Here is a 26,309-nt window from a genome sequence, read left to right on the forward strand (position 1 = left end):
TGTGTTTTCGAATTTCCGTGTTCAGCTCGGCCCCGAGCGAGCAATATAATCAAGGTTCAACTGTTGCAAAGTTGAATTTTTTTGTTTAGGTCTTTAAGGTAGAGTTACATCTACTTTCAGGTGTCAGAAATCCTGCTGCGGTGGCCTGCCCGATGCTGTGGTTGCGGGTTTATTAAGCACATACTCTTGGGTATAATTGTTTTTCGAAAATCCTGAAATCACTTGCAACAAGTCTGCAGCATTTTAGCAGATTCCACCGCAAAGCTGGGGTCAGCCATCTATCAAAAAGCGGCTCAGGTAGGGTTTAATCCATACTGCCTGGAACATCGAATATTGTATCAAGGATAACACAGTGTCCGTAGCCGCCACATGACCAATGAGAAAGCTCCCTTAACCTCACGGTAGTGGTAGAGGCATAAGATGCTCAGACCAACTTTAGCAGCATTTTCGCCTTTATGTGCTCGAAGCGATGCACAAAGAGGCATACATATATCATCCGCATAGTCGATGTCTCCGGGAAGTCGTTAGTATGCCATAGGGTGTCTCAGCATTAGATGCTTCTAATACGGAGTCTAATAAAATAAAAAATAACGTCGGTGACAGGATGCAAACCTGCTTCACTCCTTTGTCGATCCCAAATGGTCGGCTCTCTTCTACTTCGAAACGGACTGGAACTTTAGTCCTATACATAAGTGTTGCGATGTTTTCAGGGATGCCTTTATTCAACAGGGTGCTCCACATTGAACTTCGCGAAACTGTGTCACAAGTGCGCTCAAAGTCGATGAATGTAAAAATTGAATGAAGCTAGATGTGTATTAAATTCTGCAGACTGTCGACTGTCCTGGTCGACAACCTGCCTGCCAATACACTGCAGAAGAAAACTTGCCATCACTTTATTTATTGCGTTTATCAATGTTATCCCCCTACAGTTCTTATACTGGTTGTGATCACCCTTTTTATGATTGTAACCATGATCCCCTTCTTCAGTTCCTTGGGGAACGCGTTTGTATCCCAAGCCTCCCTGATTATTGGGATAATTGCTTGAGCTATAGAGTATGCCCCATACCGCGACAGTCCAGCAGGCCCAAAAAGTAATTACGGATTTTTTAAAAGAAAGTAAATGCATTTTTAATAAAACTTAGAATGAACTTTAATCAAATATACTTTTTTCCCATTTTTTCTAAAGCAAGCTAACCCAATATATTGGGTGTTGTGGATGGCAACCCTGCCACACAAAACGATTGTTAACATTCTTTGATCTGTTACTTTAATATAGACTTACAGGCAGAACGGTAGATACGCACATACATACTTACATATTCATATTTCTGCATGTATGTCTGTTGTTCTTTTGCTGCTGCTTTGGCGTACACACACACACGTACAAACATACTGGTCTTCTACTTACACAAATCTAATTAGATTTGTTTATGTACTTTGTCGATACATGTCATGGCGTTATTGTTTGTACATTGTGCGTTTGTTAGCAGAGCAGAAGATGAACATAACCATAGGTTATGGACACTCTTATTCTGCGTTCAAGTCAAGTACAAGTGCACCAGTTAAGCTCTCCTCAACTTTGTTATTTTGATTTTAATAAATATAGTTTTATAACGTTTTATAAAACATTCTGTGTCTTTACTCAAAAGCAAGGGACGCAACAGTGGCGACGAGGATTTAAAGTGATTCTTAAACGATTTTCAAGTGTTTTTTTGACGACGTCAGTCTTTTTCATACAAAAAAAAAAAAAAAAAAAAACAATTTTTTTTTTCTCAAATTGTACAACAACGTACTAACAAAAAAAAATGGAAGAACAACTATTGCAATCTATTTTGGCGCAACAAGCCAGGTTGTTGGAGCAGTTGGTGGCAATCGCAAAGCCATCCGGAGGGGCAAGTACAAGCAGTGATGGTGTTATGGATATGCTGTCCAAGTGCATAAAAGAGTTTGTATATAATCCGGAGGCAAACCAAACGTTCGAGAATTGGTACGCACGCTATGATCATCTTTTCGGCGAAGATGCAAATAAACTCGCTGACGCCGAAAAAGTGAAATTGGTGTTGCGGAAGCTGGAACCGGAGGTTTTTGACAAATATGCCGACTATTTGCTACCAAAAGTGCCTCGAGACTTGAACTTTGAGACAACAGTGTCCACTCTCAAAACACTGTTTGGAAGAAGAGAGTCACTTTTCAGTTCACGGGTCGCATGTATGCAGTTTACAAAGACAACACAAATGGACTTCTTCACATATGGTGCCATGGTAAACCGAAATTGTGACAATTTCGAATTTGGCAAACTGACGGAGAATCAATTTAAGTGCTTGATGTTTCTGCGAGGACTTCAAGCACCAGAAGATGCTGATGTTAGGGCCCGCCTATTGCACTTTCTAGAAGGAAACACTGAAGACACGGTTACCATTGACAAAATGGTGTCAGAGGTAAATCGTATGCTCAGCTTGAGGAAAGATGCCGCCGTGGTAGAACAAAATGTCGTCCATGCAGTCAAACGCAATCACAAACAGCACAAAGTTAAGCAGCAGAGCAGCGCAGCACCCAGTGAAAAACCGCGACGTCCATGTTGGCAGTGTGGCGAAATGCACTTCGCTAAAAACTGCAGCTACAGCAAACACTTGTGTGAGCAGTGTGGCATCGTAGGTCACAAAGAAGGCTACTGTTCTTGTTTCGCTGCAACATCAAAACAGCGCAGCGAGAAGAAAAGCAAAAAGAAGCAGTATAGCAAAGCGCAAGTAAGTGTTACTGCAGTTAGAAATGTTGCTGCAAATAGAAAGCACGTCAGCGTCAAAATTAATGGCGTCAAGCAGCGCTTGCAGTTCGACACTGGTGCAGACATAACAATAATTTCGCGCCGAATGTGGATGCAAATAAACAAGCCAACGCTACTGAAACCAGCTCATATTGCCAGAGACGCATCAGACCATGTACTGAACCTTTTGGGCCAGTGTGAAGTGGAGTTTGAATTTAAAGGCAAGTCAATTAAAGCAACAATTTTTGTGACCCCAAACAACAAGTTGAACGTTATGGGTACTGACCTAATGGACAAACTTGGTATCTGGAGCTTGCCTATCGACACAATTTGCAACACAATTTCAACGTCGGAAATCGAAAATATCAAAAGCAAATATCCATCGATATTTTCCACACAACCTGGACACTGCTCAACTTTCAAGGTCAATTTGAAAATCAAACAAGACTCACAACCCGTCTTCAAACCAAAACGACCCGTCGCTTATGCCGCTTTACAACAAGTAGATGAGGAACTCCAACGCCTGGAGCAGGCAAATATCATCACACCTGTAAGTTACTCCAGATGGGCAGCACCTATTGTTGTTGTAAAGAGGTCAAACGGTAAAGTTCGCATATGTGGTGATTATTCCACTGGATTGAATGAGTGTATGGAACCTCACACCTACCCATTGCCGTTACCTGATGACATTTTTATCAACTTCAACAATTGCCAATTTTTCACGCAAATTGATTTGACGGATGCTTACATGCAACTGGAAGTCGATGATGCCACCAAAGAGATTCTCACCATCAACACGCACCGAGGTCTCTACACATTCAACCGACTTGCACCAGGGATCAAATCCGCACCAGGGGCATTCCAACAGGCAATTGACACAATTTTATCTGGAGTTAAGTTTGCACATCCCTATCTTGATGACGTCATCATTGCAACGCCATCAAAAGAGGAAAATCAACACGCAGTCGATGAAGTTTTCCAGCGGTTCCAAAGGTATAATCTTACCATAAACATTAATAAGTGTTCATTTTTTTCCCGTAGTTGCACCTATCTTGGATATAAGGTCGATGGCACTGGAATTCGTCCTGACCCTTTGAAGATTTCCGCCATTTTGAAAATGCCAGCCCCAACAAATGTTTCAGAGCTTCGATCTTTCCTGGGTGCAGTAAACTACTACGGGAAATTCATACGGAAAATGCGCAACTTAAGAGCACCAATGGACGACTTGCTAAAAGTGGACCGTGAATGGAAGTGGAGTAAGGCCTGTGAAGACTCCTTCCAGGAATTCAAAAACATCCTGGGTTCCCAACTGATGCTGACTCATTATGACCCAAGACTCCCAATCAAAGTTGCAGCAGATGCATCGAATGTAGGCATTGGCGCCTATATTTGCCACGTTTTCCCCGATGGTGGCGAGAAGGCCGTGTATCATGTGTCACGTTCTTTGACACCAGCAGAGCGGAATTATTCGCAAATCGAGAAGGAGGGTTTAGCCTTGGTTTTTGCCGTAAGCAAATTTCACAAAATGCTGTATGGTCGTCGTTTCAAGCTTGGAACCGATCATAAACCGTTATTAGCGATTTTTGGAAGCAAAAAGGGTATAGCAACGCACACAGCCAGTCGACTACAACGTTGGGCTTTAACTTTAATGTCCTACGACTTTGAGTTGAGCTATACCCCAACACAGAAATTTGGTTGCGCAGATATTTTATCCAGGCTAATCAACAAAAACGAAAAACCCGAAGAAGACGTCGTGATTGCATGTGCTCAAATGGAAGCTGAGATCAAATATATTTTTCAGGACAATATCACAGCATTGCCCATCACACACAATATGATCCGCTCAGCTACATCAAATGATAATACGCTTCAAAACATCGTCAAGTATCTACAAAATTCCTGGCCAGACACGAAGACCCCCGAAGAGCTTGTTTTTTTCCAACGCCGTGAAGGTTTGTCAGCATGTGATGGTTGTGTTCTATACCAAGATAGAATGGTCATCCCCAAGACTCTGCGGCAGCGTATACTAAAACAACTACACAAAGGACACCAAGGTATTGTTCGCACGAAATCATTGGCACGAAGCTACGTGTACTGGCCGAATATTGACAAGGATATAGAAGACATAATCAAAAGATGCGATGTATGTGCCTCAACAGCTAAATCACCACCACGAACAACACTGCATTCGTGGCCCATTGCTACAAGACCCATGCGACGCATTCATATTGATTTCGCTGGTCCAGTGAATCAGTCAACATATCTTTTGATCATTGATGCCTTCTCCAAGTACCCTGAAGTCTACCCAATGAAGTCGACGACGTCGTCATCAACAATAGAGTGTCTCAGGGACTATTGTTCCAAATTTGGGTTCCCAGAATCATTGGTGAGTGATAATGGTACTCAATTTACTTCACAAGAGTTTGTTTTGTTTTGTAGTGAAAACGGCATTGAGCATATTCGCACCGCCCCATTCCACCCGCAATCAAATGGTCAAGTTGAGCGTTTTGTTGACACTTTTAAACGTGCTTTAAAGAAACACCAAAACAGTCTCAAAGGCATACGAGAATTTCTCCTCTACTACAGAGCAACCGACAACAATAACACACCTGGAGGTAAATCTCCTTCAGAACTTTTCCTGGGGAGGAAAGTGAGAATAAATTTAGATTTGCTGTTTAAGCCCAAAGAAGACGTACTCCTGCGCAATGATAAGATGGAAGCGCAATACAATCGGAAGTTCAATACAAAATCCAGACACTTTGCAATTGGTGCTGAAGTCTATGCAAAGGTGTACAAACACAACAAATTCTTCTGGGCACCTGCAATAGTCAAGAAGCAAATTGGTAAAGTGAACTATGAAGTGGAAATAAAGGTGTTCCCTTATTTCAAGATGATGAAATCGCATGCAAATCAGCTTCGTACGCGACACAACGACACATCAACAAGCAATACCCCTTGGTTTGACATGTTTGAGATATGTCCACCGCCTCGCAATACACGTCCATCATCTGAAATAGCATCAACATCTACATCTACTCTTGACCCACCGGCATCAACTTTGCAACGGCCAAGTGAATCTTCCAGTGACCCTTCAACACCTACACAACCTTCACCTACACACCCTTCAACATCAGTCCGTCGTTCCAGCCGTGTCAGACGTGCACCTCAACGTTTCAGGGACTACACATCCTAAAAGGGGAGATGTTGTGGATGGCAACCCTGCCACACAAAACGATTGTTAACATTCTTTGATCTGTTACTTTAATATAGACTTACAGGCAGAACGGTAGATACGCACATACATACTTACATATTCATATTTCTGCATGTATGTCTGTTGTTCTTTTGCTGCTGCTTTGGCGTACACACACACACGTACAAACATACTGGTCTTCTACTTACACAAATCTAATTAGATTTGTTTATGTACTTTGTCGATACATGTCATGGCGTTATTGTTTGTACATTGTGCGTTTGTTAGCAGAGCAGAAGATGAACATAACCATAGGTTATGGACACTCTTATTCTGCGTTCAAGTCAAGTACAAGTGCACCAGTTAAGCTCTCCTCAACTTTGTTATTTTGATTTTAATAAATATAGTTTTATAACGTTTTATAAAACATTCTGTGTCTTTACTCAAAAGCAAGGGACGCAACATTGGGTTGCCCAAAAATTAATTGCGGATTTTTCATATAGTCGGCGTTGACAAATTTTTTCACAGCTTGTGACTCTGTAATTGCATTCTTTCTTCTGTCAGTTATCAGCTGTTACTTTTAGCTTGCTTTAGAAAAAAAGTGTAAAAAAAGTATATTTGATTAAAGTTCATTCTAAGTTTTATTAAAAATGCATTTACTTTCTTTTAAAAAATTCGCAATTACTTTTTGGGCAACCCAATGAGACCAGAACGGACTCAATTTCTTCGCAGGTGGGTGGGACCGTAGATATATCCCTGCATGGGTTTTGGCGCATCCTCATCTTTTAATATTGACGTTGGCCATATATTGTTGCCACTCATTTGTTTTACTGACTCGTAGACACCACGTATGTCTCCAATATTAGCTGCATATTCGGCTTGCTCAGCCAGCATATTAGTATTGTATATATTCGCTTATATCTGCGAACTAGGCCTCCTTGCCGCGATTTTAGTTACACTTGATTTTGTTCATAGCAGAGCGTTGCGTAGACGTTTCCGGTTTTTTATGGTTTTTGGGATCGTCGAGCAATGCCTATGATAGAGGTGGCCGTCTCCGTACATGCTGCTGTTTGTCGGTTATTGCCCACATTGGCATTAAAATCTCCCATACCAAGTTTAATGTCTCCTTTTCGTAGAGAGCGTATCACTGAGTCGAGTTGGGAATATAATGGAACTTTGTTTCGTACAACGGATATTTTGCGAAATTTTTAATTTGATCTTGGCGTCATGATCCGTTCAGATATATCATTGTATGATAGAAGAGCTCGCTTTGCTTTCGGACACAATAAAATACCGACCCCATTTATTCGGTGGATTTCATTGCCTGGAAAATGAGGTAGATCCATAGTTCCGGATTTCGGCCATCGTACTTCACTTAAACCCAGGATATCTAGGTTGAAGTTTGACATCTCGTTCTGGACTTGGAAAAGTCTCGATGCCTCTGAGAGAGTTTTAACGTTTCATGTTCTAAATCCATAGGTCGTCATCGGGAGGGTTGTCAGCTCAATTTTTTCTTGTGACGTTTCTGTAATCGTGATTTTTTTAGATGGTTGGCGGATTGGGCCATCGCATCAGTGCCTAGTGCTGGGGCTGCCAGCAACACACTAGACGAATTGCACGTGATCATATTTGTATTCGTATCCGTGCAAGCGGGACACAAGAACCTGCAGATGCGGTGAATAGCTACCGGGTACACAACACACTGCTACAACAACAACAACCATAATCACAAGAATACATAGACAGGCCGACGGACATAGCTAAATTGAACCAGGAAGTGATTTTAAGCCGATCGGTATACTTATCAATGGGTCTAGTTCTTCTCCTTCTTAGCGTGCGTTGCAAACAAATGCAAAATGTTGTAATACCCTGTACCACAGAGGTGGTGTAGTAATAATTGGAAATTTTCAATCGTTTTTGTAATTGCACATTCTTTTTTAGTTGAATTTCACAACACAGCAACCAATTTGCTTAAACTTTTGATATTATTTTTTATATATAATGCCGGCAGATTAAGTATGCGAACGACTTCCAGTAACAACTTGTGCAAATGGGCACAAATTTTGTTATTTTAGTTTTTTGATATTTCTCATCTGTAAACATTGAAAATTCAGAATCTACTATTTTTCTAGATGTAAGAAAATTTTATTTAATGTCAGTTCAGGCGCTCCGTGATGTTTGAAATAAATGGCACGAAATAAGGTACATATAATGAAGAAGTTTATGTATGTTGTATGTATTTCGAATTTATTCAATGTAGTACAAAATTATAAGACGGAAAGAAAAGAAAGAATTTATTCTATGAATATATAGTTCTACGCCGAAAAGGCTCCAAGTAACATATGCATAAAAAAGAAAAATAGATGATGAACTCAAAGGTTACAATTCCAGCCCAATGTGGGATCATTCAATTGAGTTTGTATTTTCAAAATCACGCTATAAAGCCGAAGTGATGGACCCAGTTTTAGTGGCAATTTCTTTACTACATCGCTACGCGTCAATAGCAAAAGAGAACGTCCATCAATTTCTTGGTCCTTGAAAACGCCTGCTTCATTTGGAAACTGTTTGAGAAAATAATCATGAACTTCGTCTACGGTCCAATTTTTCACGTCCGGTATATCGTCACTGGTATTGTTGGGACTTTTGCGCTGCACTGACTCCACAACAGCTTTACGAGGCTCACTGCTACTGCAGTCGGCAGTAGTAGTAACTGGATTAACAACTTTGTGCCGTTTTTCTTCCACGTGTCCATCCTCTTCTTCGCCTTTAGCTAACTGCTCGGCTTCATTCTTTACTGTATCAACGCTATGTGCCCTCTTCAAATTGAATTCCGGCGAAGGAGTGCAATTGCTCGAAGTCGGTTCAGCCGGAATGGCTTTTGTAGTAGATGTAACCGGCTGTGGTTGTATCTCTCCAATTATTTCACGTATCTTCTTAACAGGCATATTCTCTGTGTCGTTATCATCAATGGGCTCAACTGTACATTTTGGACATTTCCAATCTCGAGGCAACTCTTCGCCTGCTTTAACAGCCTTTTGCGTCAAGCACTGATTGTGATAGCTCTTTCCACATTTCGAGCACATAAATACCGTCTCTCCGTTCTCCAAATTAGCCACCTTGTGACACACTGCACATGGAGCGCATTTGTCGCACTTGAATTTCGATCTCAATTGATCAAAATCATCAATATCGACTTTTAGGCATAGTTTATGGATCTTATTCTCACAGTCCAAACATGATATGAGACGATTTTTGGACGCAAATGCTGGTCGCTTCGACTCTCGCTTGCCACAAACCACACAAGCATCTTTAGATACTGACGCAGCACTACCACTGTCGGTGGAACATGTCGATATTCTGCTGCTGTGGGAAATGCGCCGATCCGGTATTGCATTTTGGTTACTAGCAGACGCTAGTGATATGCGCTGTGCCCTTGGTAGATAATTGTCAGACGGGTCAAATACGGCTTTAGGTTTTTTAATGCGTCCTGTTGTTCGTACAAGCGGTTCTTCCTGTCTTCTATCCTCCATAGTTTTAGTCATCGCCAACTCGAACTTGCGAGATTTCTTAAAAAACTGCTATGTTATACTTCCATAAATAATGTACAGACATCGATACAAACCTTTGTTTTCTGCCCAGCAAACAAATTCCTCAATGTACTATGTATTTGATTATTTTATTGAATTGAATTATTTTTTATTAGATGTTGACATTCGTGAAATGGCGCAAATCTGCAGTAGTTAGTCAAGTCTATAGCAACGTAACGCAACGTGACCAATCGTCTCATTTGCCCTTAATAAAGTGGAGTAAGAACTTCAAACATTTTCATTCGTTAAAGTTTTTTGCTATAAAATCTATTATCTATAAAAAGTAATCGCCGAAAAATACCTCGAAAAGTGAATATAGTACCGCGAAAAGTGTATACAGTACCAAGGCGGATTTATAAAGGTGGTCTCGCGCGAACAGCTGTTAACAGCCGGCCAAGTTTGACTATATTAGGATGTCAGATTTTTGTTTGCATTCTCTTTGTTGTCATCGTCTTTCTCGCATATTCTCTGCTCATGTACGCACACGTATATACACACGCACACAAATTTCTTTGAGTGTGTTGGCTAAACGTCGATCAGCTTAATGGCAAGATGGCGGATTGCACCATATGATTTGTGGTTGTTGTACAAATGAGACCACCTTAAACGAAAAAAAATCTGTCATCTTAATACCGTCAAACCTGGCCTGATGTTAACAGCTGTTTGCGTGAGACGAACTTTTTAAATCCGCCATGCATAATTACATGAAATCTTACATTCATTCTATTATTTATTTTTGTTTATTTCACATGTATTTCATAAGCCAAAAATGACATTTGTGATAGCAAAAATGAAGAATCGTATGTAAATTGATAATGTTGATATACATGATGAATTTCAAACATGACATGTCTATCTCAAAAACATGTCAAAATAGGCAAATTAAAAAAATAAAATACCCTTGAGTTCTCAAAATCCAAAGCCGAGATCCCCCATTCAGGCTTATGTTTTTTTTATTTTACTTCATATGTCTCTTAAACAGTTTCAAAAAGTTGTTTGCACAAACAATGTTTAAAGCCTCTACAGCAAATTTACTAAACATGCCGATTTTAAAGTAATCTTTGCCCGAAATGGTTATTTTAGGTATCGCTTTTCCGCATACATACACACAATCAGAGTTGCCCTAAACACTAATTTTGACAGATAATGCACTCAATACGTTGTTGTTGGGCAACAGCCACTACCTCTAAATGAATATATCTTGTGTAAATCCTACCTTATATCAGTGTATACTGTATTCATGATTGCAACTACAACTAAAACGTCAGATTGTGATAGAGAGCGATATAACAATTCGGAGGTTTTACCTAATAAAATGTACTGACTCAAGATAAGGGACAAAATAAAAGCGGACGAAGTGTATCCCATAGAGGTATCTTAATAATATGGCTATGCTCACTCGTGCTGGGCCGGCTTCACCTCGAAAGTTGGCACTGCAGCGTTTTCAAAATTGCATTTCATTTTTGTGGCCAGCACTTAATAGTGGAGTCCAAAGAAAATCGACGCAAATAGATGCCATTGATTGTTTTACTAACGAACTAGTCGAGCGCAAAACCAAAAAATGGGAAGAACTGCGAGGCAACTTTTTGAAAAAGTCAGAAGCTGACCCCTTAACTAACTCCACCAGGACCATAACTGACAATAGTGTTCCTAGCACAAGCAGTTTCTCGCAGAATTTTGGTCTAATGTCCAAAGCCGTTCTCAATGACCTGCATGCACTTCGTTCGCCAGAATTAGGTTTGGATATACGCTCACTATCGCAAGCTCAACTAGATAATTTGCTAACATCCACCTTGGAAATTAAGAATAAAGTGGATTTTTTGTACTTGATCCGTCAGTGTATACAGTGGCAGCAACTTCCCTCAAATGATGTTCTCATTGCTTGTCTGAAATATTTAAGCAGTTTATCTCGTATCCAACAGATAGAATCGTTTGCCGAAATCTGCAAGAAAATTAATCACCCCTTATCTGAAACGTACGTGGACTTGGCACCATTTAAGGCCATGGCACAATGGCGGAGCGGCAAAGCTGATTTGGCAATAACAACGTTGTTCGAAGGTTACGAAGTTAGCAATTCTAGTGAGGGTAAAAGAATGATTCGTGCCGCCTTTCGAACTATTGCGGAGGAGACCTTAGCCAAGAAGAGTGAAGCGGTGTTAGTTTGTCTTATGGAAGTGGCACGGTCGCTTTATGAAAAACATAAGGACATCTTTGTCTTGGCTTGCGTATGGAAACAGTGTTTTATCAGTGATTGGTTTTGTGATCAGAAATCGGCTTCTGATTTGCTATCTCACTACGATGAATTGCAGCAATTGGTAGCTAAGAGGTACATATTTACACGGCAAATGATAGCGATTCTGTATAACTATTTTCCACTTTTTCTCCGACTAGGTCTATAACGCTATGTAGTTCCTTTTTAAGTCGAAATAATGTGGATGCTGTACATCGCTTAATCGAGGTATTTCTGCAATACAACGAGAGAGACGCTTGCTCCAACTGTCTTAGCTTGCTCTTTACCTATCAATGTAATTAAGAACATAAGTGGGTTTCGTAGTAATATAATGAGGCAATTTTTCTTACAGATAACCGCAAGGACCTTCGTGCTTGTGCAGAAATTATTAAATCCTGTAGTGAGTTAGTAATGCCCTTGTCCGAGACACAAAACGAGCAGTTTCTCAGCTTGTTTATCAAACAAAACGACTCCGCCCAAGAGTTACCCGCTGTACGAAAAGCTACTCCAAAGCGATCTTACAGAGAATTTCAGTACAAATTTTAAAAACATTTGTCAAATATTTTCTGAAGTTATTGAGCCGTTTTGGCTAAGGCATAGTTGAACTGCACCCGATATGAGTTTATAGCACATAATTATAGCAATACGTTGGTTGATCTTTACTAGTTTATATAGACATTTGTTGTGATTACTTCTAAAATAAAATCTATAATTCAACAAAAATGTACTAGTCAAAACTTACAAACTTATTAAATGCTCGACAATTGCAAAAACATACTCTTTTTTCTTTTCAATTTTTTCTTTTTACGAATAGTTTTTTATGATAGTTCAATTTTGATTACGAAACTTATTAATCTAATGATGCGTCTAAGTCTCCAGCCAGTTCTTCTTCACTTTTACTTAAGTCATCTGTTTGTTTCAATTCATAGCCTGTACACGCTCCGCATCTGGTAATCATGTGTCTCATACAGTATGGAAGAAGACATTGCTGGCATCTCGTTTTGATTTTCGAACCATTTCGTGATTTGCAACCCCTGCATCTCTTTCGATTCTCGTTTTCACGGGTTTGTAGTGTAATGCCCTCTGGTATTAGCGCCTTTTCATTTGGAATTGAACCAGTTAGTTTGCTGGTTTCAATGGAAACCTTAGATGCACTGCTAAGAAGAGATTCCACATTTTCGCCTAAAACCTCAGCTATTTGTAACTTAAGTGGAAGGGGAAGTTTAATGTTCATATGGATTCTTTGCTTTAGTTGTTGTTGAGTCAGATATAAACCTAGTTGTCGTTGAAAATCCCGTTGTTCTATATCAGCATCACCTTTCTCAGACAAGCGGTAAACTATCCAGGAATTAAATGCGCTTATGTCCAGAATGAAATAAAAAAATTCCAATGACCAAATGTATCTATATCTTGAGCGTGCATGTCTAGTTGAAAATCTGCGGAACTGTTCATATGCTTTGGCATTACAGCCCTTTACTGTCTCAAAAAGCTTCGCAGCATTAATACGCGTTGAAAGGCCATTCGTCAGTAAACATGTCGTAGGTGAAACAGATGGATCTAAGCCTCCGATCAATGTGGTATCATTTTTACTGTACCAAACTTGTTGGTTTGTTAACTGATTGTAAATTTCCGTAGGAATTTCGTTCGCTGTGTTTGCCAAAGAACCAACAACTTGCAATTGGCATTGCTTTAATTTTTGCATTAAACCAATTGAGCTGTAGCGCTCATTCAAACAGATGCATCGCCGCGAGCTTTTGATGTCACTCACCAATTGGTATACTTCTTCATCCAAAGGATCTTGATGACTTGCAACAATGGCATTACAAATATATGAAGTTTTTGCATCGCACATTGTTACAAAGCGTATGCCACGGCATCCGGGACATGCTGGTATGGTATGATCGAAAGGACTTTGTGGGTCCATACTTAAATCTAATATATATTCGTCGATCATGCTGAAATCACTGGGTGAATAATATGATCGGCAGTTAATAACCAATTTCTCCCAAAAGTCTCCAATATCATCTAATGGATGGTATGCATCTCCATCATTCTGCTCAACAGAACGCACACATTCACCCAAATATTCGAAACGTTTATACGACATGGTTGCTCTGAATATAGCATTTCCAAGCTCCAAAGTCCACAGTTCTTCTGTCGGTCCAGGATGTGCTGAATTTCTCAGAACTCCGCATAAATAGTTTAGACCAAGCCAAGCTCTCATTTCAGTCATGTCTGTTAAACGTTTTTGGTGTGACTCTTTTTTTCGGACTGCTTTTATCATTTCATTTGTACTCTTTACCAATTGGTTGAGCATTGGACCATCAATAAACAAGTGCCACGCTTCAAGTGGATTAGAAACATTCTTAGCTGGCCCTAAAATATATTTTGTTTAAAAGAAGTCAACAAAATCGATGTTTGGATACCTTTTCCACATGAAGGATTGTCCGGCAAATCGTCGGCTATTGGTGGTGTAGGAGGGACCTAAAACAATATATTCTTTTTATTTAGCAATACTGACCACAAAACACTATTTTACCTTACTCCAAACCATACCATTCGATCCTCGCAATTCCACTCGAGGAACTTTACTTTTACTGCACTCGATAATGTCCTGCTCATCAATGTATGGTTTTAAAAAGTCACCTCCCGAGCACATCCAGTTAAATTCCTTCTTTTCGCTCTTTTCATCTTCATTGCCAAGAAGAGGGTCCATCGATCGGTCTCCACACACAAAACCATCTAAAACCTCCATGAATGTTTCAGTAGCGCAATCTTCATCTTCGTCAGAATCTTGTTGCGTCTTTATGTTTGCCAGAATGGAATCGTCAAAACTCATTGCCCTTAATTGTTGCCTGTAATGATGTTAAAAATTACTGTTTATTTTTTGCATCTACAACCGAAGGAGACACTGCAATTAGCCTAGACGTTACGCCAAGCATCAGCTGATTTATTTTAACTACCAATCCAATACCAGGCAAGGCGGATTTAATAAGGTGGTCTCACACGAGCGGCTGTTAACAGCCAGCCAAGTTTGACGATATTAAGATGTCAGATTTTTGTTTGCATTCTCTTTGTTGTCATCTTCTTTCTCGCATATTCTCCGCTCATGTACGCACACGTATATACACACGCACACAAATTTCTTTGGATGTGTTGGCAAAACATCGATCAGCTTCATGACAAGATGGCGGATTGCATCATATGATTTGTGGTTGTTTTGCAAAAGAGACCACCTTTAAATGTTTCGCTATGGATAAAAGTGGAAGATGCTAGAAAGTTATGCATATTTAACTTATAACTACATAAACCTCAAACTCGTGTTCCAGGAGGTTTACATATGTGAACCATATTGCATCGAATCGAGGTTGTGCTTTTCGCAAAAAAAATAATATAACATTTGCATATTTTCAGTTAAAGTTTTGATTGATCCAATTAGAACAATTAATTGGATATTTCGAAAATTCCAATAATTTTTTTAATTGGATAAATTTAAAAATTAACAGAACATTTAAAAATTTTTCAATCACTATTTTATTGAAAGTTCAATTTTTTCAAATATCTTTCTCAAAAACTTTGTTTGATATTATCATTTTCGTGATTGAAGCAGTTTCAATTAAGACATTTTTTGGATCAATTAATTTCGTGATTAAAACCGATTTTTATTTTGTTCTGTGTAGTGACAATTCGTCAGCACGGCACAGGGTTGTATAGTCGATTTCGTTGTTGTTGGGCTAGTGACTTCACATAGCTGAACATTAGGGGTGTTTTATTTACCTATTATGGTTGGTAATAAGTTCGTTTTTCGCGACATTTTTTCGTGATTACTTTTTTTGGATAATAGATTTTGAAGGAAAAAAAACTAGCTGATTTTATTCAGTAGGACATTCTCCCACTACTTATGAAAACATCTTCATAAAAGTATTATGTTTTTATTGAGACTTTTGTAGTGTTTCAAAAAAGTAACCGTGAAAAATGTGTGCTATCAACGGTGGAAAACTAATATATAGTACCAGCCTTTAAGTGGATTTTTTTCGCTTAATTTGTATGGAGACAAAAGTTATCCCGTTTAGCTAAGCGGCTAATCTTATCGTCGTTTTTCAAAAGACATGGTGTCATTATTCAATTTGAATGACAAAACTAAAAGAGGAAGAACGTAACAAATTTATTCACTGATTAAAAGTTCTGAAGTGGCAAAATTGTTTAGGATTTTAATAAACTCATTTATGAACTCCGAGAAACATATATTTAAATTAAAATTATTTATTTAATTTGTTTTGTTGATATTCAATTATTTCAGACGTGGTGTCAGTGCTGCTAACGTTAAAGTTAAAAGCATTTAGCGGGAACGTTTTATTTATCGGTAATGGCTGAAACACCTTTTTTCGCTATACTTTTTTGAAACATTACGAAAATAACAAAGATAAAATAACAATTTTGTTAAAATTTGACCATATGTATTGAGGGAATGTCCTACTGTATTAAAGCAGCAAGTTTATTTTGCTTTAAAATCTATTATCAAAAAAAAAGTAATTGCGAAAATGGGATTGGTAACGACCGAATATAATACCGGAGTACCGGTCTTAAGCTAGCGAATCCGCTAGACTGGTAAATAATTTCTTTCAGTAGGACATTCCCCATAACTTATGAACAATTTGAGTAAAAGTATTATGTTATCATTAGGATTTTGTAATGTTTCAAAAAGTTAATCGCGAAAAAAATTTGTTTTCAACTGCGAAAAGCGAATATAGTACCATCTTTAGGCTGGCAAATCCAAGACATAATTACCAGGTAGTGTACCGTAAACAGCTGAGTACATTTTTTTCTCACGAAGTGCACTATCTGTCAACGAGTTTTGGCTGTGTGTGTATTATAGTTAAGAACTATGACACGCACACCCATCGAAAAATGGCGCGCACTAGTAACATACAGAAAATCAGAGTTGCACTAATCACTGACTTTGACAGATAGTGCACTCAATATTTTGTGGTTGGGCAACTGCCACTACCTGTAAATCAATATATCTTGAGCAAATCCACAAGGCTGGTAAAAAAACTAACCGAATTATATCTGTATTCAGTTCGTCGCTATACCCATATATATCCTTATGTTGAGCGATTTTTGGAATGTCACCCTGTTTCATTTGAGCTGCGTACCTGCAAACGAAATTTTCGGTAACGGAACCGGTATCGAAAATTTCATTTAGAGTATGTCAATGCATTTCTTATGGTAACGAAAATTTCGCCAGAGGTGAATACTGCGCTTATTGAAAAAGATTACTCCGTTATTTGGCAACACCTACATAACGGTAATCCTTTTTTCAGTAGTTTGGCTGTGTAGATAATTTCACCTCAATAAATTGCTTATATATATTGTACATTTACATACATTCAAAGTTTTTTCCTCCAGGTCACAGTTTGACCTGAACCCCATTGACCTGAAACCACCCACCACCCAAATCGGTCAATGTTTTGATATAGCTGCCATATAAACCGATCTGGGATCTTGACTTCTTGAGCCTCTAGAGGGAACAATTCTCGTCCTATTTGAAATTTTACACGTAATGTTTTGGTATCACTTCCAACAACTGCGATAAGTATGGTTCAAATCGGTTTATAATCTGGTATAGCAGTCATATAAACCGATTTTGGATCTTGACTTCTTGAGCCAATAGAGCGCGCAATTCTCATCGGATATGGCTGAAATTTTCCATGAGGTGTTTTGTTATGACTTCCAATAATTGTGCTTAATATGGCGTAAATCGGTACATAACCTGATATAGTTGCCATATAAACCGATCTGGGATCTTGTCTTCTTGAGCCTTTAGAGGGCGCAATTCTCATACGATTTGGAAGAAATTTTGTACATCGGCTTCTCTCATGACCTTCAACATACGTGTCTAATAGGGTCTGAATCGATCAATAGCTTGATACAGCTCCCCTATAAACCGATCTCCCGATTTTGCTTTTTGAGCCTCTACAAGGCGCAATTCTTATCCGAATGAACTGAAATATAATACAATGACTTCTACAATGTTCAGCATTCGTTTTTGGTCCGAATCGGACTATAACTTGATATAGATCCAATAGCACAGCAATTCTTATTCAATATTCTTTGTTTGTTGTTTTAAATTGTGATTTTGCAGTTCGGCAGACGTCTGTCTAGACGCTGCTCCACCGAATAGTACAATTATACATTCGTCGGTCCACAATTTGTTCCTCCAGTTCTCAATCGGGAAATCGATATGTCCTTAAGTGAACTTAAAACGTGCAACTGTAAACTTCTTGGACAGCAATGTCACCATTCTTGAGCTTTTCGAAAATATGTTATTTTCTAACAAACGTTTGCGAATGATGGGGCCAGTTTCAATCATATTAAGTCCGTCTTGAATCTTTTATGAAAGCGCATTGGATTCTCTTTGCTATATCATCAAATCGACGGTCATCAATAGTTGATGTTTTACGTATGAGTCCGAGTGTTTCGGCCATTTTTTTTTTTTTTTTGTAATCAGGCATTGGCAATCGTTTGATCAAATCATCCTACTATTTCTTAAATTTGTCTGCATATTTTTCGTAGTATTTTGATCCGCAGTTTTGGGAAATACTATCCCTTTGGAACAGTGCTTTATAAGTCCCACCATTACAGAAATTGTTTATAATTTATTCAAAACTATTGCCACAGTTTTATTACCAATTTCTATATTCAGTTTTAACTTTTTTAACTTAATTTTAATTTTTTTTCTTTGCAATCGCCCAATTTGAGAGCCTTTTGATCTTCAAAAGCTAATATTTTTCCTTTATCTTCCGCTAATAGAGGGTTTCCACGAGTCTTTCCGTATTCGGGAGCTTCTAAGAAAAAAATTAGGTAAAAATCCATATTTTACCAATTATCATATGTATTGATTATCAAGAAACCAAAAACAATGTGATTCTTATTGTCTGTGTTCATAAAAATTGCATATTGATTCTCTAAAGTGAAGTTTTCTAAAAACTATTGGGTTGCCCAAAAAGTAATTGCGGATTTTTTAAAAGAAAGTAAATGCATTTTTAATAAAACTCAGAATGAACTTTAATCAAATATACTTTTTTAAAATTTTTTTTCTAAAGCAAGCTAAAAGTAACAGCTGATAACTGACGGAAGAAAGAATTCAATTACAGAGCCACAAGCTGTGAAAAAATTTGTCAACGCCGACTATATGAAAAATCCGCAATTACTTTTTGGGCAACCCAATAGAAATATTTTGCGTATTTTTATTGAAGTTTATGATGTAGGTTTTGTAAATAACTAAAACACCTACAAACAATGCAAAATATAAAATTAATTCCTTAAAGCTTTACTTTTTCGGGTGAATTTATACTTATTTCGCGTATTGTATAAAGCGATTTCCCGGTTAAGCTTCTTTAATTCCAGGACGCAAATCTTTGGCGATGACTGCCGCTATGACTTTCAATATCCATTGTAAGTCCCAAAACGGTCCATGTTCGGTGCTTCCACAGTATACTTTTCCCACCGCTTGGTGAGTAGGCATATTATCTAATGAGCCGATTACGGATTGTAATCCTTCTTCATTGCGTTGCCAACTAACAAAACTGTGGGGTCGATTGTGGATTGCAACCTTCCTACAGTTACGTTACAACGAGCAAGTTTGTTATAGAAACTCCCATTTCTATATTGAATTGAATGTGTTGAACAGATATTGAACATTCTTGTACTCGAGTTACATTTTGAATCAATCAATCTAATCACACAGGCCAAACATTAAAAACTTGCACCTTAAAAAATTTCCAACTTTTGTCAATATTTATTACATGATTTTTGCTCCTGGCACTAAACTTGAGTTGCAATATATAATCGACCCAAAAATATTTTAACATCCTGTGTGGAGAATCTCATGCCATTTCTATATATCAGAAGGTATTGTGCTCCGATTTATTTTTGTAAGGATCCTGTTGTGTGAAACACAAAGTAGCACGAAATATGAGAACTCAAGGTGGTGGGTGGGACTATTTACAGGTTGCCGCACTTATAGTGCGAAAAGTTTTAGGCCATACTCAACCGATAAGCTTGTAGAATTCTTTATTTTTTGGCCAAAGAGAGTTATCTTTTTTATGCAAAACATTTCATCATAAAAATATGATTGTTTGTATATGCGGTGGGTACGTCGTTTGTTTCGCGTTCACTTTTCCCTAAAAAACCATTTATTCTTACAAAAATAAAAATCTCGATTTTTTTGTGTAAACTTTTTGGTTTTATCCAAGAAAATTTATGACATGAGACATTCTTTTGCTTAACTATAATTTGTTTCAAGGGAAGAACGGAAAAATGAAAATTAGAATACACCCGGTAGTATTTTTTTAAAACAAAAACAAAAAAAGAAAAACGACTACTATAATTAATAAACCTTTCGAACTTTTTCACAAGTATATTTGTTTTCATTATTCATATTTTGAGGCATCATTAAGTGGATGTGATTACAAGATTTGAATTTTTCACATTTTATATAATGTATTTTTCTTTAGTTATTATAGATATTTAAGATTAGATTAGAATATCCAAAGCATTTGTTTGAAAGCTGCCACACTTTTAAACGGGATTTGAAGTCGGTATGAAAAGAGAAGACAGGCGCTGTAACCAAAAAGCAGTGTAATGCAAAACAGAAAGGCATGCTGCTGCATTTATAAATTAAAAAAAAAATATAAAAAATGCGAAACATTTAAAAATTTATATATTTTTTTTTATTAAAGTATAAAATTTTATTGGCAAAATTTTGTTTTATTATCTGTTGTGTTTTGAAACACAAGATCATTTTTTTTCTTTCAATGGCCCTTCAGCAGTTTATTCTTCTAATTGATGGTTGCTTTTGTTTTGCATTTAAATTTATGGGATTTTTAAAATTGAAGTATGCTTTCAAGATAGTTCGACATACATTTGTTTTTCTTTTCTTGAGAATAAAAAAAATAGCGAACAATGTTGTTTCAGGAAAAAAAAAACTAAAACGACAGAAAATAATAACTAAATAATAATCATATTATAAAAACCATTATTAAGAAAGAAAAACATACTTCATACAAATTAGGTTTCTCATTTTAAATGCAAACTAAATTTGCAGCAACTAGAATTATACAAGTCCTTTTTCATTCTTATTTTTTTTATCAAAAAAGTTTTATTTCTCCTTGTTGTAGCTGTTGGTACGTATTTTCTTAAAAACAAAAATAAAAAGAACTCACTACACAGAAATACACTCTCTACTTGTCAAGAGCGGTATTAGTCTTAATAGCAATAACGCATTCTTCGCCGCAAGACTTGAGGACAGTACACTGCAACAGACAAATAAAAGATGACGTGAATTAACAGTGGCAAACAAGCAGGCAACTTCCTTCGGAATCCTTTTTACTTACCAAAAGATCCTTGCCGTTATCGAAATCGGCTCTCAAGGAGTTGCCCAAGTCACCATCAGGCAATTTGAGGTCTTCTCTGATTTCGCCATTGTCAGCCATCAAAGTCAAGTATCCGTCATCGCTAATATCGGTCAACTGGTAATCTTCTCTCTTAACATGGGGTACGTCCATGTTGTGAGTAGATGGACAGATATCCTCGTATCTGGGGAAAACAAACAATACACATTGTTTATATTAAGGCAGTTTAGTGTTAGGATAATATTAAAATTAATTTGTAACGTTTTGTAATATGTAACGCAATATGAAACTAAAGTTTTAGTAGCGATTTGTGCCAGTTAAAGTAAAAATGGGATGACTCAATTTTCGAGTTTGTTTACATATATATGAACGCAAACTAGGGATTAATATGCGCTCTGATGATATTATCATGGCCAAATTATTACGACCCTCTCCTCCCCGTTGACATAAATAGCGTAAAGAAATATACGATACATTTTGGAGAATAAAAAAATTGTTTTAACTTACTTCTTATTTGAGAAGATATCAATTCCGACCATATGGACTTTAGCGTGACCGTGTTTGCCTGTCTTTGAAGTAGACATTTCAACAATTTTGCAGGGTCTACCCTTGAGCATAACAAAACCGTTTTTACGCAATGCGGAACATTGCATAGGATAGGTTTGAGAAGCACCAGAATCGCCGGTCTCAAAGTGATGATCATCCATTTCAGCCATTTTTCAAGAGTTCAAGTTTAGACCCTGTTGTTAAAAAGGAATATTCTGCAAAAAAAAAAGGAAAGATAAAACATGTAAGAAATTTAGCACATCAAAAGTAACATTTCTTGTGCACTCCCGAAAATGCCACGCCTCAAGCAAAAATAGTCGGAGGCATATTGTCAACTTTTTGGGAAGTTTATTTCTTTTAGACTTTTGTTCTACAATCGAATCGTTACTCATACAAACACTGGTACAAAAAACACACGCTTTATGTTTGTTGTTGTTGCATGAGATACAGCGGCATGTATACGTACTACTACTACATCACACATATTCACGCACACACAACACCACAGCAATACAGATACAGACGTTCCGCGTTCACAAAGTCAGACGAAGATACCACGACGTCATAACCTCTATCACCAATATTCGCTATATTGTCCATTTTTTTACACGGGAATTCCACGTTGTTTTGGTGCACCAATTCCAAATATTTCTTCATATTCTTCAAAAGATTAGTCTCCAAAAATCCTTAGGTGGCTTGGCAAATAAAAAGATAAAAAAAAACCGGTGCTCACTATGCTAGCACCACACCGCCTACATTGTTAATGTGGCAAAAATTCTTTAATACCGCAAGCTTTTAAAGAACGCACAGAAGGGATGGCTTTAATTTAGAATTTTCAATTCAATGATAGCATTTTCAAGTCACTGCGGCTTGTTGATAGCCGAGCCGAAAATCGGCGTACACAAAGAAGCCGAACACAGAAAAAACTGAATCATGCATGTTTGCAAAAAAAAAAAACTCAAAATTGTCTTCTCAAAAATGCGGCTCGCTTTTATCGTCCTCGCGTGCTTTGTCTACCGTTTTACACTTTTTCTGCTGCATATCTCATCTATTTTGTTCTATTCCATTGAAAATTTATTTTTTTTCAATCGGCACATTTTTTCGCACACATTTTTGCTGAATTTGGTTTAAAATGTCCTAAAATACTCACATGTGATTTTAAGGTTGTCGTAACCAAAAAAGTGGCGAAACAAAAAGACCCCTGTTAAAAAAATATATCCGTTTAAACATGAAAGATGGCAATGACCAAGCATTTTCTTCAAGCACATGTTTGAAGTGCCTCAGGGTTGTATTTTATCAAAAAGCATGCGGCCCCGGACTAATTTTTGCGTGTACCGTTTGCTATGTTTTATTTAGAGGCTGATACTATATTCCTTTTCACAGTTGAAACACACTTATTTTTCACGGTTAATTTTCTGAAACGCTACAAAAAACTCAATAGAAACACAAAACTTTTATGAAAATTGTCTCTATTCGGCTTTTTACGTGAACAACTGTCAAACTTCTTGCAAAAAAACGTATAAAGCAGAGTAATCTGTTCAGCTTTCGGAATTTTTACGAAAAATTTTAGCAAAATATCATAATTTTTTTTAAACAAAATTGTTTTAAATTTTTTGTACTAACTCAATTTTACATTTATTTCACCAGTTTTTACAGATACGTTTTTTTATATGAAGTTTGACTTTTATTCACGTGAAAAGCCGACAAGAGTACTAAACCTAAAGGCTGGTACCATGTTTTTTTGGGGGAAAAATTTCCCTAAATCGTTCTTTCAGTGGTTTGACAAGGTTACAACATTTGATTTATTTGGGTTTCTTTGGCCAAAATGTTGCCATTTACATATAAAAATTGATATGGTATCAAAAAATTTATCAACTGCTTACGTACATGCTTACACACAAATGTGAATGTGTGGGCTGTACTCAAATTCGTATATGTTGTTGGAATTTCAACCAAAACCCACACTTTGAAATTAATAAATAATGGAACTCAAAGCTATTTAAAAAGAAACAAGTTTAGCTTTTATATGTAAATATAATAAGAATATTAAGCATTTAAAAAGGTGGTCTCACGCGAACAGCTGCTAACTGCTGCTGACGGTATTAATATGTTAGATTTTTGTTTGCATTCTCTTGGTTTTTACAATATATTCTTTCTCGAGTATTCTTTGCTCATGTACGCACCTGTATACGTTCGCGTATATGAGCAAATTTGTTTATGTGTATTGGCAAAACGTCGATCAGCTTGATGGCAAGATGGCGGATTGCACCATATAATTTGTGGTTGTTGTACAAATGAATCCACCTTTAATTGTTTTGGGCAAAGTTGCATTTTTGCAACGTGACGCTCCAAACCAAAGCTCAACGAGAATTTTTAACTTTGACGACTGAACTCGAGCGTTATTCTGTGCTGCCCTACGTGAAGTAGTGTTTTAGGCGGCAAAGTTAAAAACTGTTTAACTTTTGCGCTTTGCTTTTGTGGGATTTGTTTTAAGAGTTGCATTTTAAATATGTAACTCCACCTTTAATGAAGATTTGAAATTGGTTTATTTGACAGTTCTATAAAGGAAAACTCTCAAATAAAACCATTTAAATTCTACATTTTCCCTGTTTTATTTACCTATTAAGCGGATGTCAACGAGTTTTGGCTATGTATGTACATTATAGTTTAGAACCATACACACAAAAGCAACGAAAAATGGCGCGAACTAGCAGCATACTCAAAATCATTCCGTACAAGTGGTACTGAGTTCTATGAGCAAAATAGTAGCGACATGTCGCTGCATCAGGATAAATTTCGCACAATTTTCATTGAAAATGTAATTGAATGCTCACGAAATGGTCCGAATCAACTCGGTTTTCATATTGTTGTTTTTGATGTGTGTATTTGTTTTACTTTTGTTTGTGTTCTGACAAAGAAAAGAGTCCATCGGATTTCGCAATTATTTAATAGGCACTTGCCTGTGAATGTCAGTACTAGTATTTAGTTTGTATGGAGAAATATACTCTCCCTGATTAGCTAAAACCATGTTTACACTTGGAGCAAATCTAGATTTTCGACGAATTTCTGAAATTTCATGTTTAACAACGACGTTTCCCATACATTTTCGGTGTGAGCAAATCTTCTTATTTGAGGAAATTTGCAGCAAATCTCCTTCGAAATTCAAATGCAACACTGCGTTTGTATTGATTACGGGTTATTATCGGTAGTTTTGGACAGCTCTTTTTCTCAACTTTCTTATCGAAATTGTAAAATCTTGTCATTAAATTTAATAAGATGGCTTAACCAATTTAATTGGTGGCCATAATATACATGCTGAACACAATAAAAACGCTTTCAAAAACATCCCTGTTGACATATGCAAGTCACTTCAATCGTAATGTAAACGTGGTTTGGAGATTATCTCAAATTAAGTGGATTTGAGCTCTAGTGTAAACGTAATTTAAGCGACTAATCATATCGCCGTTTATTAAAACATATGGTATCATCCACGGCGAATTAAAAAATGTGGTCTCACGCCAAAAAGCTGTTAATAGTCAGTCAGGTTTGATGGTATTAAGATGTCAGATTTTTGTTTGCATTCTCTTTCTCGCAAATTCTCTGCTCTTGTACGCACACGTATATACACACGCACACAAATGTTTCCTTTGTGTGTTGGCAAAACATCTATCAGCATGGCAAGATGGCGGATTGCACCATATAAATTGTGGTTGTTGTACAAATGAGACCAACTTTTTTGGACGTATGTCAGTGCTGCTAATGTTTAATGTACACAGCATTTAGGGCGAAGAGCGTTTTATTTACCCATAAGCCAAGGCGGATTTAAAAAGGTGGTCTCACGCGAAAAGCTGTTAACAGCCGGCCAGGTTTGACGGTATTAAGATGTCAGATTTTTGTTTGCATTCTCTTTGTTGTCATCTTCTCACATATTCTCTGCTCATGTACGCACACGTATACACACAAGCACACAAATTTCTTTGTGTGTGTTGGCAAAACGTCGATCAGCTTGATGGCGGATTGCACCATATGATTTGTGGTTGTTGTACAAATGAGACCGCCTTAAAATTTTTCGCCATGCCCATACGCTACCAAATCCCCTAACAATATAAATTCATTTACAGGTAGTGGCCGTTGCCCAACAACAAAATATTGAGTGCACTATCTGTCAAAATCAGTGATTAGTGCAACTCTGATTTTGTGTATGTTATTAGTCCGCGCCATTTTTCGTTGTTTGTATGTGTTATGATTCTTAACTATAATACTCACACACAACCAAAACTCGTTGACAGATGGCGTACTTCGCGAGAAGAAATTGTACTCAGCTGTTCCCTGGCAATTACGTCATAACTTTTAGTGGAGTATCCGAATTTTTTTGCTATTAAAACATGGTTGATTTCAGAAGGTTGACTCACTTGTCCAACAACAACGATACAACCCTGTGGTGATGGTGGCGCAAATTCCCACTATGCTTTATGATTATAAATGTGGTATTCCAAACCAAGCATCTTACCTTGGTACAATCAAAAGGTAAAGTCATAAGCCCAGCTGATCAAATTTTCCAATTTAAGAGTTG

The 26,309-nt window shown here is 37.4% G+C and overlaps 5 protein-coding genes across 6 annotated transcripts; 2 read left to right on the forward strand and 3 right to left on the reverse strand.

Moving 5' to 3' along the window:
- The first annotated feature begins 2,375 nt into the window (after positions 1-2,375).
- On the forward strand, positions 2,376-6,384 carry LOC131997817 (uncharacterized protein K02A2.6-like). Its single transcript, XM_059369502.1, has one exon. The coding sequence runs from the start codon at positions 2,427-2,429 to the stop codon at positions 5,955-5,957; it is 3,531 nt and encodes a 1,176-aa protein (XP_059225485.1). The 5' UTR covers positions 2,376-2,426; the 3' UTR covers positions 5,958-6,384.
- A 1,793-nt stretch (positions 6,385-8,177) lies between these two features.
- On the reverse strand, positions 8,178-9,700 carry LOC106095941 (polyhomeotic-like protein 2). Its single transcript, XM_013263395.2, has 2 exons — positions 9,580-9,700; positions 8,178-9,523 (listed from the first exon to the last, which is right to left on the reverse strand). The coding sequence occupies exon 2, from the start codon at positions 9,497-9,499 to the stop codon at positions 8,330-8,332; it is 1,170 nt and encodes a 389-aa protein (XP_013118849.1). The 5' UTR covers positions 9,500-9,523; positions 9,580-9,700; the 3' UTR covers positions 8,178-8,329.
- A 1,085-nt stretch (positions 9,701-10,785) lies between these two features.
- LOC106095956 (uncharacterized) lies at positions 10,786-12,551 on the forward strand. The gene is made up of 3 exons (XM_013263417.2): positions 10,786-11,870; positions 11,936-12,069; positions 12,127-12,551. The coding sequence occupies exons 1-3, from the start codon at positions 10,930-10,932 to the stop codon at positions 12,318-12,320; spliced, it is 1,269 nt and encodes a 422-aa protein (XP_013118871.2). The 5' UTR covers positions 10,786-10,929; the 3' UTR covers positions 12,321-12,551.
- Positions 12,535-14,707, reverse strand: LOC106095955 (uncharacterized). 2 transcript variants are annotated; one of them, XM_013263415.2, is made up of 3 exons: positions 14,314-14,707; positions 14,201-14,258; positions 12,535-14,150 (listed from the first exon to the last, which is right to left on the reverse strand). In XM_013263415.2, exons 1-3 carry the CDS (start codon positions 14,611-14,613, stop codon positions 12,625-12,627), a joined length of 1,884 nt encoding a protein of 627 aa, XP_013118869.2. In that variant the 5' UTR covers positions 14,614-14,707; the 3' UTR covers positions 12,535-12,624. The 2 variants fall into 2 exon arrangements, with proteins under 2 accessions (XP_013118869.2, XP_013118870.2); XM_013263416.2 differs by having other exon boundaries at positions 14,331-14,483.
- A 5,779-nt stretch (positions 14,708-20,486) lies between these two features.
- On the reverse strand, positions 20,487-22,988 carry LOC106094738 (eukaryotic translation initiation factor 5A). Its single transcript, XM_013261976.2, has 4 exons — positions 22,887-22,988; positions 21,698-21,951; positions 21,173-21,374; positions 20,487-21,091 (listed from the first exon to the last, which is right to left on the reverse strand). The coding sequence occupies exons 2-4, from the start codon at positions 21,904-21,906 to the stop codon at positions 21,020-21,022; spliced, it is 483 nt and encodes a 160-aa protein (XP_013117430.1). The 5' UTR covers positions 21,907-21,951; positions 22,887-22,988; the 3' UTR covers positions 20,487-21,019.
- Between the last annotated feature and the right edge of the window lie 3,321 nt (positions 22,989-26,309).

Source organism: Stomoxys calcitrans, chromosome 5 (assembly GCF_963082655.1).
Source record: "Stomoxys calcitrans chromosome 5, idStoCalc2.1, whole genome shotgun sequence".
In the NCBI taxonomy this organism is placed as follows: Eukaryota; Metazoa; Arthropoda; class Insecta; order Diptera; family Muscidae; genus Stomoxys; species Stomoxys calcitrans.

Coding starts and splice junctions, on each gene's coding strand:
- LOC106095955 (XM_013263415.2), bottom strand. CDS start 14,613: ATGAGTTTTGACGATTCCATTCTGGCAAACATAAAGACGCAACAAGAT. Junction 14,259..14,313: donor ATGGTATGGTTTGGAGTAAG/GTAAAATAGTGT, acceptor ATATTGTTTTAG/GTCCCTCCTACACCACCAAT. Junction 14,151..14,200: donor CAATCCTTCATGTGGAAAAG/GTATCCAAACAT, acceptor AATATATTTTAG/GGCCAGCTAAGAATGTTTCT.
- LOC106094738 (XM_013261976.2), bottom strand. CDS start 21,906: ATGGCTGAAATGGATGATCATCACTTTGAGACCGGCGATTCTGGTGCT. Junction 21,375..21,697: donor GATATCTTCTCAAATAAGAA/GTAAGTTAAAAC, acceptor TGTTTTCCCCAG/ATACGAGGATATCTGTCCAT. Junction 21,092..21,172: donor ATAACGGCAAGGATCTTTTG/GTAAGTAAAAAG, acceptor TGTCTGTTGCAG/TGTACTGTCCTCAAGTCTTG.
- LOC106095956 (XM_013263417.2), top strand. CDS start 10,930: ATGGCTATGCTCACTCGTGCTGGGCCGGCTTCACCTCGAAAGTTGGCA. Junction 11,871..11,935: donor CAGCAATTGGTAGCTAAGAG/GTACATATTTAC, acceptor TTCTCCGACTAG/GTCTATAACGCTATGTAGTT. Junction 12,070..12,126: donor CTTGCTCTTTACCTATCAAT/GTAATTAAGAAC, acceptor TTTTTCTTACAG/ATAACCGCAAGGACCTTCGT.
- LOC131997817 (XM_059369502.1), top strand. CDS start 2,427: ATGGTGTCAGAGGTAAATCGTATGCTCAGCTTGAGGAAAGATGCCGCC.
- LOC106095941 (XM_013263395.2), bottom strand. CDS start 9,499: ATGACTAAAACTATGGAGGATAGAAGACAGGAAGAACCGCTTGTACGA.